At 45.2% G+C, this 17,848-nt stretch overlaps 2 protein-coding genes across 7 annotated transcripts in view; one reads left to right on the forward strand and one right to left on the reverse strand.

Moving 5' to 3' along the window:
• Positions 1 to 7,162: 7,162 nt before the first annotated feature.
• On the reverse strand, positions 7,163 to 10,564 carry LOC116434064 (lipase member H). Of its 5 annotated transcripts, none has more exons than XM_076371302.1 (7): positions 10,384 to 10,564; positions 10,237 to 10,294; positions 9,770 to 9,918; positions 9,447 to 9,689; positions 8,842 to 9,030; positions 8,027 to 8,174; positions 7,163 to 7,780 (listed from the first exon to the last, which is right to left on the reverse strand). In XM_076371302.1, the coding sequence occupies exons 1-7, from the start codon at positions 10,454 to 10,456 to the stop codon at positions 7,714 to 7,716; spliced, it is 927 nt and encodes a 308-aa protein (XP_076227417.1). In that variant the 5' UTR covers positions 10,457 to 10,564; the 3' UTR covers positions 7,163 to 7,713. The 5 variants fall into 5 exon arrangements, with proteins under 5 accessions (XP_076227417.1, XP_031848673.2, XP_031848678.1 ...); XM_031992813.2 differs by having other exon boundaries at positions 8,027 to 8,177; XM_031992818.2 differs by having other exon boundaries at positions 8,027 to 8,177; positions 10,388 to 10,553.
• Positions 10,565 to 14,209: 3,645 nt separating this feature from the next.
• Positions 14,210 to 17,848, forward strand: part of blo (bloated) — a 298,251-nt gene continuing 294,612 nt past the window's right edge. Inside the window, exons 1-2 of one of the 2 annotated variants that reach the window (XM_076371770.1) lie at positions 14,210 to 14,335; positions 16,227 to 16,403. The gene's annotated coding sequence lies outside the window, so the exon portion shown is untranslated. Of the gene's footprint in view, positions 14,336 to 15,507; positions 15,618 to 16,226; positions 16,404 to 17,848 lie in introns of those variants that run through there. The other variant, XM_076371771.1, reaches the window with a different exon arrangement.

Consider the following 17,848-nt stretch of genomic DNA (forward strand, 5'->3'; position numbering starts at 1 on the left):
AGTTTTATCGATTTGCGAGCTTCCATCGATAAATTCAGAGACTTGTTCGCCGTAATTCGATATTGTAGCGGGAATATTGCGTGGATCTTATTTTCGCTTGTTACCGAAGCGACGGCGATTCGAGTGTTTCTCGGAATCATTGCGTAATAGAATTGTCTCGAGTGCCGCGAGATTTCGATGAGACATCTCCGCGACGAGTATAAATAGAGTATCTTCGGTGATATCGGTATGGAGGTCAAAGTCGAAGCCACCGTTCAACTTTCGGCTGGACGAGGTAACGTCACCGAAATGATCGGCTCTGTAGATAGAAGTTTCACCGGTGATTGCGGGATGAGGCAGACAACTTGATCGATAACTGTGCAATACATTTGGCAGATGATAACGATCATCCGACTCGACATCTCTGAATTGAGTCGTTCGTTCAAATCGGTTAACTCCACTGAATTTTTCAAAATATCATTGTTAATGCGCTTCGGTAACTCTTAGACTTTACAAAGTTCATAAAAATAACAAACATTCCTTTAATGTACAACCGATGCGTCGCTTTTCTCTGCTCTCTGTTTTACGGAGCGAACCGATCTCCAGACTCGAATTTTCAACCGTTACTTCCAGGATTACAGGCGAATGTTTTTCGTCCCTCGTTAGTTCACGACCAATCCGCGCGCTGACAGCGTTAACGCGTTAAGGGAGCGTTAAGCGATCGCGTCCATCGATGCTAATTATTTCGTCATGCGCTATCATGATTGCCCGACGCCGGAGAAAGCTGTAGCGCTTCGGACGTTGTTATGATTCGAAAGGTGCTCGATATCGAAGATCGAGACGCGCGATTCTAATTGATCGATGTACACGGAAATCAGTGTCGCTTAATATTAGCTAAACCGTGCGAAGTGGTATGTACTTTCCAGGAATATCGTGTGCCGAACGCGGCCTTTCACTTTCTGCACGCGTTTTTATCGCTCGCGAGAATTATCAGACGTTGTTCTCGTAATACGCGAACTGAATTATAAATTAATCGAAATCTCGATAGGTGATACTTCTAGAGTTTCTAACAGAAATTAAAAGAAGGCACTTCGACTGCTCGGTAACTCTAGCATTAATGTCCGTAGACATCCGTGCCGATGAATCGTTTGAGGGTAATGAAGTGGGTCGCGGTATTCCGGAGGACACGAACGGCAGTGATTAAAGCGCACGGAATAAGCTAGAGTTAAAACTCGACGGGAATGTCGTCTCGGAAAATTACGCATAGATACTTTCCGATCGACGCTATGCATTTTCACTAACGACTCGTGTATGCCGGTTGGGATCTTTACGACGCGTCACGGTCGAGCTCAACGCTGTTCGACATCGGTCCCAGTAGCTTTGAATTGAATCCTGGTAAATGATAGGTTTGGTTTAACCCTCGGCTCCGTCGGTTTCACTTAGGAGACATCTGTCGTTGATATGATTACCTATAGTCGTCTCACAAGCAGAGGGCCAGACATAGAAGTAGTTCTTGAATGAAGCTTTACAAATAAAAACTCTAGAAATGGAACACCCTTGTGGCTTTCTTGACAATGGTCCTTCGTTTTCGAGGAAAATGGAAACTCATCAAACTTTCTTTCCCAAAGACGCGAAGATTTCCTATTCAGCGCTTTGATTTACCGAAAACTCGGTAGGTATTTGCATAATTTTTGGAAGACACATGGTCCGTTCTACGTTACAAATTTCCGAATAACCTCCACTAGCAGAAATTAAAGAGTTTCGACTTTTGCCGTGACTTCTGCAATTTTCTCTGCGAACCATGCTACACATGTTTCTTCGAAATTCGTTCCAATCCCGACAGAGAACTGCCGAGTACCTTTCCGCGCAGCTCTGCCATTCAGCGTGCTTGGCCCAGTGTCCACCGGGAACATCGATCAACGAGCGCAGGCGGAAAATAATAAAGGCGGAATAGAAGTCTGGAGAGTGAGCCGAAGCAGCAACGGCTGCCCAGAGGCGGCTGCCTTGTCGCCGGCTCGAATCAGACCGCCGCCCGCCATTTTTATGATAGACCGGGGCCCGCGTGTATACCGTGGGTGGTGGCGGCGACGGGCGAGGCAGCCCCCCGGACAAGCTGGCCATCCGGGAGACCATTTTATTTGATTCGTCTTGTAATGCCCGGCCGTAATCACCCCGCATTGTTGGCAATAAAGGCGTTTTTGCGGCTGGCCGCGTTCCGATGAATTTAAAAATCGCAAATTGGATACACGCAACCACCGCGGAATCGGAAAAATGATCCGACCGGGCAAAAAATCCGGCCGACGCGCACGCAGTCCTCGCTGCGCTGAGGAGTGCTCCTCTCGGCCGAGCGGCACTGCGCCGTTCGCGGATTCACGGTGCCCAGAATTTTGATAACGAGGGGACGAAGGTTTGCGTTTCGATGCGGGGCGAACCGGCAGTAGGATTCCATGGTTGGTAATCGACGGTCGGTCGTTGCTTGGGAATAATTGAGTCTCAACTGGCTTCGGAAGCGGTTCTATAAAGAAAAATCGGGAATAGGTGTTTTGGCTTGTGAATGATTGCACAACGGAAGCTGTAAGGGCTGTATGATCTGGAGAAAATGAAGAGTAGATTTGATAAGTAGAAAGAATAATATTTATTTGGTTAAAATTTAGGAAATTGGGAAATGTCAGGAAGTTAAGCGCATTGGCTTCTGAGCGACTCAGTTGTGATAAGATTGATGTCGAATGGAAATATTCAGTAAGGTAACTAGATAGGGTAACTAATACAGCTGTTACGATGGAGTTTTGAAAGTAAATATTGAAGTTTTTGTTAGGGAAGAATAGTAATAGGGACAAGTTTCCGGAGTGTTACTCGTCATTGTATGGTAAGGGATTGAAGCGGTAATTTCGAATCAATTGACTGTTCGTTTTGGTCTTCCCGTGAACGTCGTTCCCGAGGGGAATTCGGTTCGCCGTTTATTGGCGATTAAATGGTCCCCGCCGAGATTAATCGAACAATATAAAGTTCAGCGTAACAAGACGAACCGGAGTTGAAGCTTTGATTATTGTAATCAGGCTAATAGTTCAATTCCCCGCGAACTTGGGGGAAAGCCTTGATACAGCACTGCCCGGATAATGTCGTTTCATGCGTATAAAACGGAGTGCGCACGTGGGCGGGACAGGTTGCGCATGTGTTCATTACCGGCGATGCGTTGCCATCATTAATATTGAGAACGATGCCTTATACAGCGACTTTATACGCGATAGGCACACCGGGCGCACACACATTAAACGGAAATTTCAGTCTCGATCAATTGAATTAATGCCGTGGCTGGCTCGGGTCAGGTCGCCATTGCCGTCCACGACCTGTCCCTAATTAAATTAATCCATAATCTTCGAACGAACGATTTGTCCGAAAGCAATCGAACATTTTTTAATACCCGAATCACGCATCTGAGAGCATTAGAAGAATGATTGGTAAAACCCAAATTCTATCCATTGAAATATATAATATATCAGTGCGATGAGAATTCGGAACAATAAGACACCTATTAACATCACGCGTTCAAAGTTAAAGCTACGGTTTAGAATTTTCTAATATTCCGTTGGAGAAAGTAATCGAGTCGCTCAGAAACCAACGCAGTCGACTGGGGTAAATTTTAATAGAATAAATAACATTCCTGTCAGTTATTAAAGGATAACTCGTGTCTTCGTTTGATCTAGGTGAGAAAGCCCTTCATAGCTCCTGTTGTAGTCATTTCACAAGTCAAGACAGGAATCTTCCCAATTTGTGTTCTAGACTCAATCTGCATCAGGTTCTCAGCGACTCAATTCCAATTCGAAGGATCAATCGAGAATATCGAACATTCAATGACCAATAATCCCTTTCAACATCGTTCATCCCTATCACAAAGAAATAACCGGCGCGAAAGCGCCGAAGAGCCGAGCAGGCGAACAGTTAACGATCCGTACCAACACGACCGCTCCCCGAAACCATTGAAACGCAGCCTGGAACCCCACGAACCCTGCGGTCACGTCGCAGACGTGACCCAGAACTCGAAAACAAATTTTTCCGTCGAATATCGTCGGGATCGTGTGGGATGTCCGCGATCTGTACGCGGAGGAAGAGTACGGCGCAGCGGTAAGACAGGTCCGGCGAGTGCTCCGGGGGGAAAGTATCGTTGCATTTTGATCGCGGAAGATCGTTACTCCCGATCGAGGCTCGGGCTCGCCTCTACGGACATGCGCGCACGTGCACGGACACACGGAGAGCCGCGTTTGTGCCGGGTGTGCGCACGCGAGCGCGCTCACCGACGAATGTACACGTCGGCTCAAAGTTAATCTGGATTAACCGGTCTTGAATTTTCTGTGCGGGGAGAGAGGGTGGCGCACGATGCGCAACGTTCGCCGGCGAACCGAGGGTTCCTCGGCGAGGGATGCGGCGGGGGAGGAGGCGGAGGTGGGCAGGGTGGGAGGGAGAGTGGACAAAAATCGAGATCAAAGAATTATGCCCTCTGGAGAGGCGCACCGGTTGCGCAGCGCCTCGCGCGAGCCCCGAGATGCCGGTACAGCCTGGACGTGTATTGTGTGCGCCTATCCTCGCCGCACGGATTCTGTATGAGTTTCTTGTTTAGCTGGCGGAAGCGGGCCTCCACGGATACGTAACGATTGCATTTGTTTCGTCTTATTCAGCGGACCATGAATGGCTCTCGCCGCTCAGCCTTGGAGCCTCGATCTTTCCTCGCTTCGCGGCCAAGCGGCGATGATCGCGCCGGAAACGGGAGTGTTCTGTACCGATAGCACACCGAGGGACGAGTCGAAAATCTGGGCTACGGTTTTCTCGTCGGACGATCCGTTCGCGAGATAATCGACGATCACGGGCCGTTCGTATTGGTTTTAGACCTCAAGTGGAAACGGTGATTCACGGACGGACGGGACGGTTCTAGCTTCATCGGAGCGGATAGGTTTTCTGGGAATATGTCTCGACGGGATTATCTTAGGAACGATTCGGTGCGCGACGGATTTTATGGTATGTTTTCTGTCCGGCTTTTTGCGTGTGATTTTGACCTTGCTTTCTAGAATCAAGTTCGTTGCGTTAGGTCTTCGCGGATCGTTGAACGCGGAGAATTCTTCTGGATTGTCTAAGGAATTCGGGGTGTAAGGTATTTTTGTTAGCGGTTGAACGATTGTTAGAAGTTTCGGGGTGACTTGTGCTAGAGATAACAGTGTTATTATGATCATAGTTGAAGAGATTAAATATAACGAGTACCGTGAAACATTTGTACAAACCGATTCACGTTAAAAGAAACTCTCCCGAGTGGACACTCGAATAAGCTATCGTTACAGTTGCAAATAACGGTCGTTCCCGAGGTTTTATACGTTCCGTGGAAATTTCGTGCGTGAAAGTGCAACTTCGCGAACGAACTGGCTCTCTGATTTACCTCAATTAACGACGGGCGCGGACTGCGCGAGGGAATGACAGAGAGAACGAAAGAGAGACGAGACGCTCGGCTCGCGCGCGCGCGCGTGTTTCGCTCCCGTTGCTTTCGTTAATTCGCACAATATAATTATCTCGCCCGCCTCCTTTATCCGTCGCGATTTAATAAACGCTATCCGCGACGAAATAAATCACGAATTCCATTCATTGCTCAAGCCGTTATAGCGGTTCTCACGACGCGCGAGTCATACGCGCTGTCGCCGTTAATGAGTCCGGCCATTCAGGTTAATTTAACTGGCCTAATTAGGATTCGTTTGCGAGCGTGCGCGCACACGAGCGCGTGCACGCGTTGCAGTGTCACCGGTTACGCGGCCAAGTAACAAGTAGCCGGTGACTAACGTTCCGCGCTATCGACGAGTCGGTTCTTATATACCGATACGAGCATCGATTATGTAAAGATATCGCTATTGTTCGGCCCGACTTTCTCCGATGAGAGATCGCCGTTTTTACGGGGATTTTTTTTCACTTTTCTTGTTAACGAGTCGACCGACAACTGCGCTCATCGATTGCCAATAACGAATTGCTAAACGTTCAAATCTTCAGAAGCTATGAAGAGGCCTTTAGATACGATTTTTCATTGTTACGAGTTTCGTAAAGATCTAGAAAGACTCTAAGACATTTATTACAGATCCTAATTCAATATACAAATGACAATTCAGTAAAATCTTCACGTGATTCTGCATCAGAAGCGAAGAATCCCGTTGAATTCTCGAATAAACGAGACGTTCGAGTGAAATTTAACAAGCCGCGCCGATGTTGTGCACTTAAAAATTCATGCGTTGCGGTATCTAACAACGTGCGTCGGGGGACGAGCGTTCGAAGGTTTAAGGAAGGAAGGGGGGCAAAGAAACCACGGGGACTGCGCGTAAATTCTTTGATTAATTGACTCGAGCACGAACCGATGCATTAAATCGACGGAAATTAGGTGGAGACGGTGAGAAACAGAAACGTTTGAACAGCGCCGACGACAAAACAAATCGAACAGAGTCGTTTCGCGAATTTAATTGGTTCGATTAGAATTCGTTTGCGTGTACCAAGTCCGCGGAGCTTTTAATTCCGTTCGGTCGCTTTGAGAGCTGCCGTTTAATTTGCCGCCAATGATACTAAATCCGAGAAGAACGTCCGGTCGAATGTAAGAGGACGTCTTACATTCCTTACCGAAACTATCCCTCTTGCGTTTAACATTTTTCTCCGGCGAAACACGCCGGCGTACCTTCAATAGTGTGAATGCGCTCTATACGTAATACCCATCCGAGACCGCGGCGGTGCATCCACTCACGTGTGCATTAACGTTAGAACTACCGGACGAGTGAGAACGACCCATTCGAAAATTCGTGTTTTACAATCATTAAAATCGCCGGGATGCTTTTCTGAGGAATTATAAAATAAATTCTTCCACTTGCCGGGTTGCGACGCAACAATCACGGACGTTTCGAATCTCGAAAATCACAGTCCTCTGGTTTCTTACGGGAAATTATAAATAAGTTCGTCTAATTCCTTTGGTAGTTTCGATATTAAATCGAATAGCGTCAATGAACATTCTTTTCGAACTGCTTGCTACTTCGATTTTAAAGTACGAATTTTTATTGAGATTTCGATCGACTGGAAAGCTTCTTTGGCGTGTCAAAATATTAAAGGAACTACGAAACGTCACTTTCCAGTTGTCTAGTGGTTAAGGTGCTAATGCGAATAATTAGGACACAGGTTTATTTTTATAAATAATTTCTTCCTTGGCAAGAGTCCTATTTTCTTGTTTCGATGTTGACATACAATGAATTATAGTTTCCTGCACGGTACCGAGGAAAATTACAAGTTGGGAGCGACTGGAAATACTTTTCGTCTCAAATGGCTGGTAATTACGTTTCAGGGGCCAAGCGCGTCGAGTATGCGGCTATGTATGTTAAATATTCATAACGACACAGACTGGAAATGAAATTATAATCGTTCGTTCATGCGTCACTTCACCAAAATCGGTGGCTCCTCTGAGGCGCTTGCACAGTTTGTGGACGGAAGTGCCATTCGCGACTTTTGGCCGCAGGAAACGATTCAGCTGACAATGGTACGGACGTGCGTGGATATTCGTTGATATCGGCTGATGCACGTATACTTTAAATATCATTATTGCCAGTGGCATTCCTTCGGAGCGTCCTCGATGATAATTATCCGAGCATGATCCTCTTCAATGAAGGTCCCCGAAAATTATTTGCATATCTTGTTCACCGTCTTCCACCAAATTTAATCGTTTCTTTTAATCGATTATGCAGCTGCGCTCGCTTTGCCGTATGGGTATTGAGCGTTCGTTTCGAAACAGAATGCACCACGTCTGAAAAGGGTGTCAATGTTATTGAAAATACGAAAATGACGTTAACCCTTTGCCTCTCAGTTGCCACTCGATTTGATACAGCAAAATTATGAGCTTAGAAATTTGATGTTGACTCCTTCGTAAGGAGACATTTGTTATGTTAATATTCATTAATGTAATAATCTTATATCTGATCAGAAAATACTCCAGTGAACAACTGTTCGAGTGCAAAGGGTAAGTTCATTGGGACTACCGATCGATGCTCACAGGTTGTTAGGAGTGTTATCGCCGAATGGCACGTTCCTACCGCCATCGATCCTCTTCATTGTATCGCTATTGCACTCGTACGCCAGAAACGCGTTAGGATTCGTCAGACTCTCGGCGAATATCTTGGTGGACCTCTGGTGGCTGCAGACTTCTTGGAACGAAATTACACAACCGACTTAATCATTTAAGTTTGGATTTTTGTGAAAATATCTGTGCTTCTATCGTTTCAGAAACTGTTGACGCTTTCCAGTTTCCACGTAAAACGATTGTAAATAGTGCGATCGTTCGATCGTTCCGTTTCTAAGCAGACAATAGTAGAGGCAAAGACAGATATTACGAGGATGACGAATAAATAAACTTGATTCGATTCCACGAACCGATAGGCTGCCACTTTTAGACAGTACGCCGGCGAACCGCCATCGCGCCGGTCGGCTCTCGAACGGTTAAAAACGAGAATAACTCACGATCGATATGCACGCGGAGGGTTGCGTTTCCCAGCGAGCGTGACGCGTTACTTTTTGATTTAAGGAATAATTACAATCCACGAATACCCGGTACGCTAATTAACCGTTCGATAGCGACTCGATAAAAGTGTGAAATACGGAGCTCGCGACGCGACGCCTTTGAAAACGGCGCGTCAGCTCGTGACGAATAATAATCAGCAGTCCGTTCAAATATCTTAAATGAACGCTTTATGAATTACAAAGATGACCGGTTGTCACGTTATAAGTGGCATGCTCGGTGTCCATTAAAATTCGCTACATTTTATCCCCGCGGGAAAGCTGAACGTGTTAACGACGCGTATTATGATTTACCTCCGCCAATGATTACAGGGCAACCCGGCTGAGGACTGACTCCCTTGTTCGCATAAAAATCGACGGATCCCGTGTCGATAGGCGTACCATAAAACCCGGCGTCTGTGTGGAGGATAACCACGTTCTCCGCGTCGCTCGCTCTAACGTGACACGTGGAAGGGTAGAACAGGGGGAACGCGGGATCTAATCCTGTGGCAAACGATTTCATAAAATATTATGTATAATAACGATGATAATGATTTAGGTGAGCGTAACGTAATATTATTAACACTTAGGCGACCGCCTAAAAAGGATCTCCTTCGTTATCTTTAATTGAATTCATTAAATTAATTCAGTTAGGAACTACGTTTTGTAGAAACAAGAACCGTGTTTGACGAATTGCAAATAATCAGACTTCAAGACTTACTAAGCAACAAGAGAGAAAATTAATTAAATTCAATACTAAGTGAAAACTGAGAGATCTCCCCATTCGTTTGGCTAAGTGTTAAAATATAGTGTTTTAGGAGTAACAGGGTAAACTGTAGAATAAACCTCCGCGAGTCTAGCGTTAATTGGTTGATCCCTCGCCAACGATACTCACGTAAACAAACAATGCTAGATATTACCTATTATCCGGCCGAGGGTGGTGTTCACAAACCTTCCAATGTGGCCGGCTATGTGAGCGCCCAAGGAGTGCCCGACCACGTGCAGTTTCTGCAAATCAATAACATTAGAGAGTTTCTCCAAAGCGCCGGCGACCGCTTTCCCAATCACAACCACTTGCTCGGAAACGTAGATGTAATTGATGTTCATCGTCACTTCGCTCCAATCGAGCGCGATTACGTTCACGTCTCCCCGGTCCAAAAATCCTGCGAACGCGAAAGCAAACACGGGGCACCTTGATTTCCTGAGTAAAATTATTCTGCTCTTCGCGTTCGTTGCACGGTACCTTTAACTACTACCAGCACATTATCGAAAATCGTGTTTTCCATAAACCCGTGTATGTACAGCACGGAGTTTTTCTTGGGATCGATGTCCTTCGCGATTTTCTGTGGATTCATTAGCGTGGTCGAGGTGGCGGTGAAATTGGAGCTGTCACTGGAACGACAAGGATATCGTTATAACGTTAATCATTCCTGATAGTTCTCTACATATGCATAAACGATGTTACAAAGCTGCATAAATGCTGCTCGTTGCATTCGGAAAAAAGTGTATTATTCAAATTATGCACATATTCTGTTTCTCGAGCTGATATTCCGAGATAGATTGTTATATAAAGGACAACACCGTATGGGTAATTAAGAGCCTGAAGCAAATTTAGATAATTCCTCGTCGTTGCTCGTGAATACGTTACACACGCGTTCGCTGTTGATACACACGGAATCCACAGTTTACTCGATGAAGTTGAATACGAACCCCTTGTAAACTTTTAGCCGAACTTCCTTAAAGATGAAAGGTTTATTCTGTAAATCACCTGCACAATAAACGTCATTCTTGAACGATAATCCCCTCGTTTTACAAAGAAACGTCTGAAGAATATTTATTGTTATATTTCGAACGTACATACTCTCGCGTGGACGATACCCCCGCCGATCAAGCAGAGGAGCACGCACAAGCACGTGTGCAGCTTCACCATTGTTGTCCACTGTCAACGATCGTGAAATCGTGCACTACCGATTCGCTCCTGGGAATTTTCAACCGAACCCCTTTATGACCGTAGAGTTTTAACGTTATGAAATACATCGCGAGATCTTGTCAATATATAGAAACTTCCCACTCCATCATGCCGTCACGCAAGCAGGAAGAAACGTGAACGATAATAAGGTAATTGTGTGAATACGTTACGTCCGCGGTAGTAATTGCACCTGATAACAGGTGACAACAGAAAAACAAATAGCTGTCGAGCAATTAACCGACTCGATCGATTAAGCCATCGAATAATTTTTCTCTCCTAAGCAATGGACGTCTGTTCGCATAAACACGCTCTGCATATGAAACAGCCGACAGACGTGTGAATCGTTTAACGCCTTTTCGATATTCCTGATTTTCGAGAATTTTTGTGGAATCGGTAATATTCTGTTCAGTTAAAGGATTAACTTCTGAAGAGTTGAGGCTTTGAAACTTTGAAGCTTTGTTGTACAATCATTGCAGAAACTAATTAATTTCCACAATGTTTGTTTCCTGACTCGTACACAAAAAACTTGGATCAAATAGGCAAGTATAAATATTGTGTAATTCATGGTAATTTGTTGCTCCCATTGTGTCAGTAACAATGAACAGATTTCACGTGATGCATACGATGTCCTACGTGCACGATGAAATGAATATCGATGTATATTGATAAGAAATGGCAATAAATACTAAGTCGCTACTGGAACGAGGCTAGAGTATGATTCATCAACCCCTTTGAATGATTGTGTACTCCCTGAAAAGAAGGCAGTGGAGGGGTAAATTATATGGAACAACTGAAATGAAATTAGGGAATTAGAGCAGAAAGAAGCTAGACTGGTAAACCGCAGAGTTAATAAGGTACTTTACGGTAACGTTGTCCCTAACAAGAGCACAATTGGATTACGTATGTTGCATGTATTTTTCAGAGCGCGGCAGAATTTCGCATAACGCGGAAGAGAACTTACTATGCTCACGTAATCGTCCTTGAAGGTATTCAGCTGGATCGCGAACAACAAAATCGAAAGAAAAGCGAAAGAGAAGCTATCTGCAAGGGAAGTAATCGAACTCGGAAGTTTACGCATGGTGAAGCTTTGTCTATAAATAGAGTAGGTCAAGTCTAATACACTGCAATTTATTTACAAATGCAAATGGTGTTTTCGCGTCAATTATCTTCGGATAACCGGTAAAAGATTGTGTAAAGAGTTTCAGTAAAAAGTACGTATATGAAACTGCGCAATAAAATGTTTTTCTTAGACTTCGCTTACTCTAGGTATACACAAAGTTGCAATGTTTTTCGTGTTTCAGGGTCAATAACTTTCTTGTTTCGACAATTGAAACGGCAACGTTGTTTCTTCGTGACTTGTTGACGATTAACGTGCAACAGATGTTGTCGACTCGTTCGTGTCATCTGTGGCATTTATGTATAAACAGTTCAGGACGTGAGTTGATCACAGTGTCGCAAACGTGAGTGTTTACGTCGTTCCTTAGGATCTCGAGTATCAGGTAAACCGGTCGCAGACGGAAATAACGTTACGAGTGTGATTGTATTGGACATATCGGAGAAGTTGCTTCGAAGTTTTGAGTTCTGAAGTTCTGAAGCTCTGAAGCTTTGAAGTTTTGACTTCTGAAACTCTGGAATCCTAACTTCTAAAATTCCGAAATTCTGAAGCTCTGAAGCTTTGAAGTTTTGATTTTTGAAATTCTGCAGTCCTAACTTCTGAAATTCTGAAGTCCTGAAGTTCTGAACATTCAAACTCATATTACAAATTTATTGGGCATCACTTTACAAATTTACAAAGTGCAAAAAAAAGCCGTCGATTTACGTCTCCGGTCGTAAACGTGTTAATTGACTCTTCTGGGTCGGCCGATATTCGTCGGGCGAATGGAACGGTTCGCCCCCCGTGGGCGTTCGAAGATTAGAGCGACACGTGAATACCGACGAATACGTGCCAGCTCCGGCGCGAAACATCGACCATTAATAACGGCGTGTAACGAGTATAGTTTAAGCGCGGGTACCGGCATGTCTTCCTCCTACCAACTTATGCTCTCGTAGGTTTAAACATCTGCATCCCGATGTCGTGATATCACGCCAGCTTCGGTTCTATATACGGGGTGGTACGCCACGAACGGATTTCACTTACGTCTCCCCATATACCGAGATTATAGAACATTTCAAAAATTATTCTTAATTTTAGTCACTCTATTAAAAGTTCCAAAAGAAAATTAATCAACTAACAGCTGAATACACGCATCATCAAGGCTACGCGTTATGAAACAAACTCCGAATGTACCTTATGTAAGCCAGAGATCAAATAAAATAGGATTTCAAAATGTCTCTTCTATAATTCAATTTTCTATATTTATTAAACTGTCAGAATATTTGCAGAGTTCATACGTTCTATAATTGTTTGTTCTATAATTCACTCTCCGAAGCTTAAGGCTTCGAGCGATTCGAGATTCCAAATTTCGTAGGAGTCAAATAAATCTAGCAAAACGTGCATCGAGTCTGAAGCGATTAACCAACGATGCACTTCAACTTCATTCAGACTTCACCTATTGAATTATGGCGAGGCTCGAAATCGCAGTTTCCCAACAGGAAGTAAGTGTGGTTTTTTAACGAATTTTCATTTTCACCGGCGACCTACACTGGAACCAATTAATCCTTGTCGGAGTACAGTTTTCGTTTGAATGGAACAGTGGAAATTAAGGTGGCGCGCTTCTGGTGGACTGTGCAGCGTGAGCGCCTGCCTACGTGATAGGCGAGTGGGCCGGCGAGTAGGTCGTTTGTGTATTAAGCATAATACGTTCGCGGTTGCGACCCGATGAACAAATCATCGTCGCCGCTAGGAGCCGGCGAATTCCCTTTTCCTCCGAGAATTTCATCGCCTTCGAACTCCTCTTCCTTCCCTTTCATTCGCTTCGCTGTTACATGCGCAGGAAGTTGCGTGCGTCAGAGGCCAACAATAGGACCACGGAACAGGGCAGGTGTAACAACGAAGATAATAGTAACGTAATTCATTCGGAGAAGGTTAATCGAAGGTACCAAGCGGACTTCTTCCATAGAAAATCAATCTCGAAGATTAGTTGCGTGAAACTTGAACGAGTTCAATCATCCCCGGAAAGTGAACATTGAGATCTGAAAGTTTGCTAACCCCTTGTCTTACAAAATACTAATCCTACTAATTAAATTAGTAATACAATGATTTACTTGTTTCTATTATCAATCCTTGGAGTAAACATTCAAAATCCCTATCAATCTTCCGCCATTTTCGAATCGACTATTAACACGTTGACGCTCACTCTGAAGTCGATGACGGACAAAAGCTCTTTGTTTAATTAGTCGATTCTTGGGGAGTTCAATTAAGATTTCATATTGTCAGAATAAAATTCTTGTTTCATCTATAATACTAAGAATACGACAGCCATTTACATTCACGAGCATCGGACATCTACAGACATTTACGTTAACGAATGTCGTAAATCATGTGACGTAAATCATGATCCCTATAAGTTAGATTTTCTATTATATGCACTTTATAATGCTGTCCTTGAAATAATAAATTCTGCAATCTATATAAACGGAGTGCAAAGGGTTAAAACTTCGGTGAATTCCGTGCACGCCCGCGGTTTTCGAATTAGTGCGACCACTTCACAATAGGTGGCGCGCGCGTGGTTTCAACAAATGCGCGTACTTCGTCTAGTTCGCCATAGTTCGTGTGTTTCCTGTGGAAGAGTGGGCACGCTTGGCAGAATTCAATTGAAGCAAATGCAAACAGCAAGATTTCAGTGGTTGCGTGAGCCAGCATGAAATTGAAGAGCACAAGAACGAAGTCGCGGGCAACAGGTAGTATCTAATAATACAAATTCGCTGGGTGTTCCGCGGTTTAATAAACTCCGTGCCCTGAGCGTAAAGCAACGGCGGAGGGTCAAAAGGAAATAAAGGGCGGGAGTAAAGTAGCATCCGAGACGATCCCGGCGAGCCGGTACCGAGTAACACGTTACAACTTCTGCGAACGAGCGTATAATTCTAATCCCCGCGCGAATCAAATTCGCGGGAAGCCGCGCGGCGCGCGTAATTTTCGCCGTATCCGGCCGCGCGTTCGGCTAATCCTCTCGGCGACAAATCTCGGACGGCGTTCGTCGCGGTGCCCGCCGCAATAAAATTAGGCTACCACGTATAATGTGTCCCGACGCGACGCGCGCCGTGATTTCTCATCCCCCCGCGAATTATCTCTGGCAATTCTCGGCTACGCGCGACGCATTAGTCACGTCCACCGCGGCGGGGATTTGACTTATACTCATCCACGTAATCCTTCCCCGCGCGATCGGTGATCCCCTCGCCGCGGGCACGCCGGTGTCTAGCTCGCGGGAGAAAAACCGTTGGTAACAATAATTCCTTGACTTTCGTCGCGGTCGTATCAGAGAAATTCGATGGATGTTCTGTAACGGTTCGCTCGTGTGTATTGTGCCTTGATTGTTTAAGGCTTGGTTGGGTTTATGCTACTATGCTTTTGTAAAAAGATCTGCGTCTGTCTGTCTTTTAATGATAATATAGACAGGTTTTAAAGCGTAATAATTTTATTGGACAATATACATTACTTTGTTGAATTTGGACTATCTCATGATGTGACGTTCATTTATTTGTAGATATTATAGTGTGAACGTTAATGGTTTTTATTGCAAATTTTGGCGCCTTCGCCGAATTGGGGTTAAGTCGATTTTCTGATTTCTGTCAATTTTAATGGAATATATTCTTATTAGTTATTCAAGGATTTACTTCGTTCTTCGTTTTGCTCTAGGTCAGAAATTCCTTATAGCTTCTAAATCTTTATAAATAAAATTGAATGTTTGTTTGCTTGTCTCGTATGCGTTCCGAAATCAGTCATCTGATTGCAATGAACTAGCGAGTCGCGCACGCCCTGAATTAGTGCAACCATTTTACAATAGGTGGCGCGCGAGTCGTTTGAACAAATGAGTGTATTTCATCTAGCTTAGCGGCAGTTCATGTGTTACCGGTGCAAGAGTGCACGCTTTGCAGAATTAAATTAAATGAAATACAAACAGTGTGAAATATATTATCCTATTAAATTGAAGATCATGAAGAACGAAGTCGCAGGCAACAGCTAGTACGTTATATAACCATTTCGAAACATTAATTTCCTTAATATGTCTTCTCTACACTCAATCACATTAGCTTCCGAGCGACTCAATCCTTAACACGTTAATCGCCATGACAGTTACTGGTAACCGACACTTTTGAATTACTCGAAAACAATCGTAACATACAAGGTAACCGATGTGAAATGAAAATACTTAATAACGTAACTAAGTTGATAATACTGTAATGCAAAGATTCCAACGCCAAACAATGAACAATTGTCCCTGCCTTTCTTTGCTACGAAAGAATAACTCCAAGGAAAAATCGTCAAACTTTTCATGGCGCTTAACCCTTCGCACTCGAGAATATTTTTCTCAATAAATATTCATTACTTTCCGATGAAATGTCAATGATATTCTTTACAATTAACATAAAGAAATACCTTGTATAAACTAAGTGACAGAATCACTAGTGAACCTAGTGCTAATGAAATGAATTATAGTAACCCGACGTGGGTCACCGGTGACCCTCGTGACATTCAACCTGTCGCAATCGGTTCTCCAAAAAATACTGAATCTCTCTAACCGTACTGCCTTCCCAGTAACACAGAAATTCCAAAGTTACCCTTTGTTCGCAGCGGAACGTCGGAGCAGTCTCGTCGGTGTCGCCATCTGTTCCGCCGTCCCCGTCCGCGGTAATGACCGCGACCGGCGACGAAGGGAGAGCCGGCAGCCTCCGTTCGCGTTTCTTCTGACGTTCAAGTAACACAGAAACGATCCGTGCACTTCCGGCGCGGCGATTCACAACCTGGGAGGTGAGTACGGTTGAATTAACTTAAGCTAACGCCTCGTTTGCCCTCCGCCTCGGCCGCGGCGGGGTGGGGTGGGGCGCGCTGCGCCTGGAGATGGTAGCGGCGAACTCGAGGAACGGACCCTCACGGGCGAAGAGGATGGGGGGCCCCGATCGGGCCCGCGTGCACCACCAACGGCAATAAAGCAACAAGACAATGACGGTGATTTACGCGGTCCTACGGCGAATGGGCTTACCTAGATTTTTGCGCGAACAGCACGCGTCGGCGACGGCGAGCGCGGGAGGTGGGGCCAATTTATTAATCCCTCGCTGCCCCCCGTGCCCCGCCGCTCGCGACACGTACGCAGATACGATGAGACCAGGTGCCTCGCGCGTTATTTATTTAGTTTATAACACCCCGAGACCCACCGCCACGAATCGCCCCGGGCCCTCCCGATGTTTTCTCGCCGTTCTTACGTAATCGAGGCGGTCGTTTGCAATGCGACTCGCTTTTTCTCGGGGGGAACCGGGTGGCCGCTCAGGGGATCGTTCGGGATCGTTTGTATTTGGACTACGAATCTCCAGGTGTTCTCTTTTCGGAATTATCTCGCCGGGATTGGAGTCGGTTAGGCTTCAGACCGAGGGGAACGTTTATTTCCGAGATTAAAATGTTGATTGCGAGAACGGCGGGGCGGTTTGTAAGGTCCCAGTCGTTTCGAGGCGACCGTTAATGTTCGTTTTACTTTGTGTTGTAGGATTATAAGGTTTTATTGTATTCATGCCGATGCGAGGAATAGAATAAGTTTTTAGGAATGTCTACCTCGAACGTTCAGTATTCTTAGTGAGAAGCTTCAGTAGGAGCTCTTGCTGTAGAGGTCTTAATTGCATGGTGCAATTACCTTTTTCTAAACAGGGATCTAAACGAGTACAACCAACAGTTAAAACAAAGATAAACATCCAATTTTCCTTGATGACCAAAGAATTGTAAGTACTCCGGATATATGTTCGTCCAAGTAACGACGCCGTTTATACAACGAATCAACCATTCACTGCGTCGTCCGAGTAACACACCTTCGTGAATCGACGACTGTTGATCATAGGACAGCACGGTGAAGTCAGCAAGTCTACTGAGTTCCGCATTATACTCTATTTCTCGCCCAAGATTACGTACCGCGTCTCCAACCGCGAATCTTCTCACAGGATCCAACATCGCGCCCTCCTCCATCGATCCTGGAGCGTTTCCTGAAGATCGCCGATCTCCTGCGCCGAGGTACAGGCCAAGCAGCAAGATCCAGCGCGAACGCTCCGTCCCTATGACACAGAGAGCGCAGAATAACGGGCCGCCGCGTTGCATACGGATCCTCGTTGCACGGAGGCGCTCCGCGCGCTGTACCTCGCATAGCAATGAGCTGCTCGCCTCCTGCCTCCCCTATCGGCCGGCGATTTTTCCCCCGGGTCGGCCGGTGTTAC

This window comes from Nomia melanderi, chromosome 10 (assembly GCF_051020985.1).
Source record: "Nomia melanderi isolate GNS246 chromosome 10, iyNomMela1, whole genome shotgun sequence".
NCBI classification, from domain to species: domain Eukaryota; kingdom Metazoa; phylum Arthropoda; class Insecta; order Hymenoptera; family Halictidae; genus Nomia; species Nomia melanderi.

Excerpts from the sequence above, each read along its gene's own strand:
- LOC116434064 (XM_031992813.2), bottom strand. The coding sequence starts at position 10,456 with ATGGTGAAGCTGCACACGTGCTTGTGCGTGCTCCTCTGCTTGATCGGC. Across the intron at positions 10,295-10,383 it reads TATCGTCCACGCGAGAGTAT|GTGATTTACAGAATAAACCT; the intron begins GTACGTTCGAAA and ends TTTATTGTGCAG. Across the intron at positions 9,919-10,236 it reads CGGCTAAAAGTTTACAAGGG|TGACAGCTCCAATTTCACCG; the intron begins GTTCGTATTCAA and ends TTGTCGTTCCAG.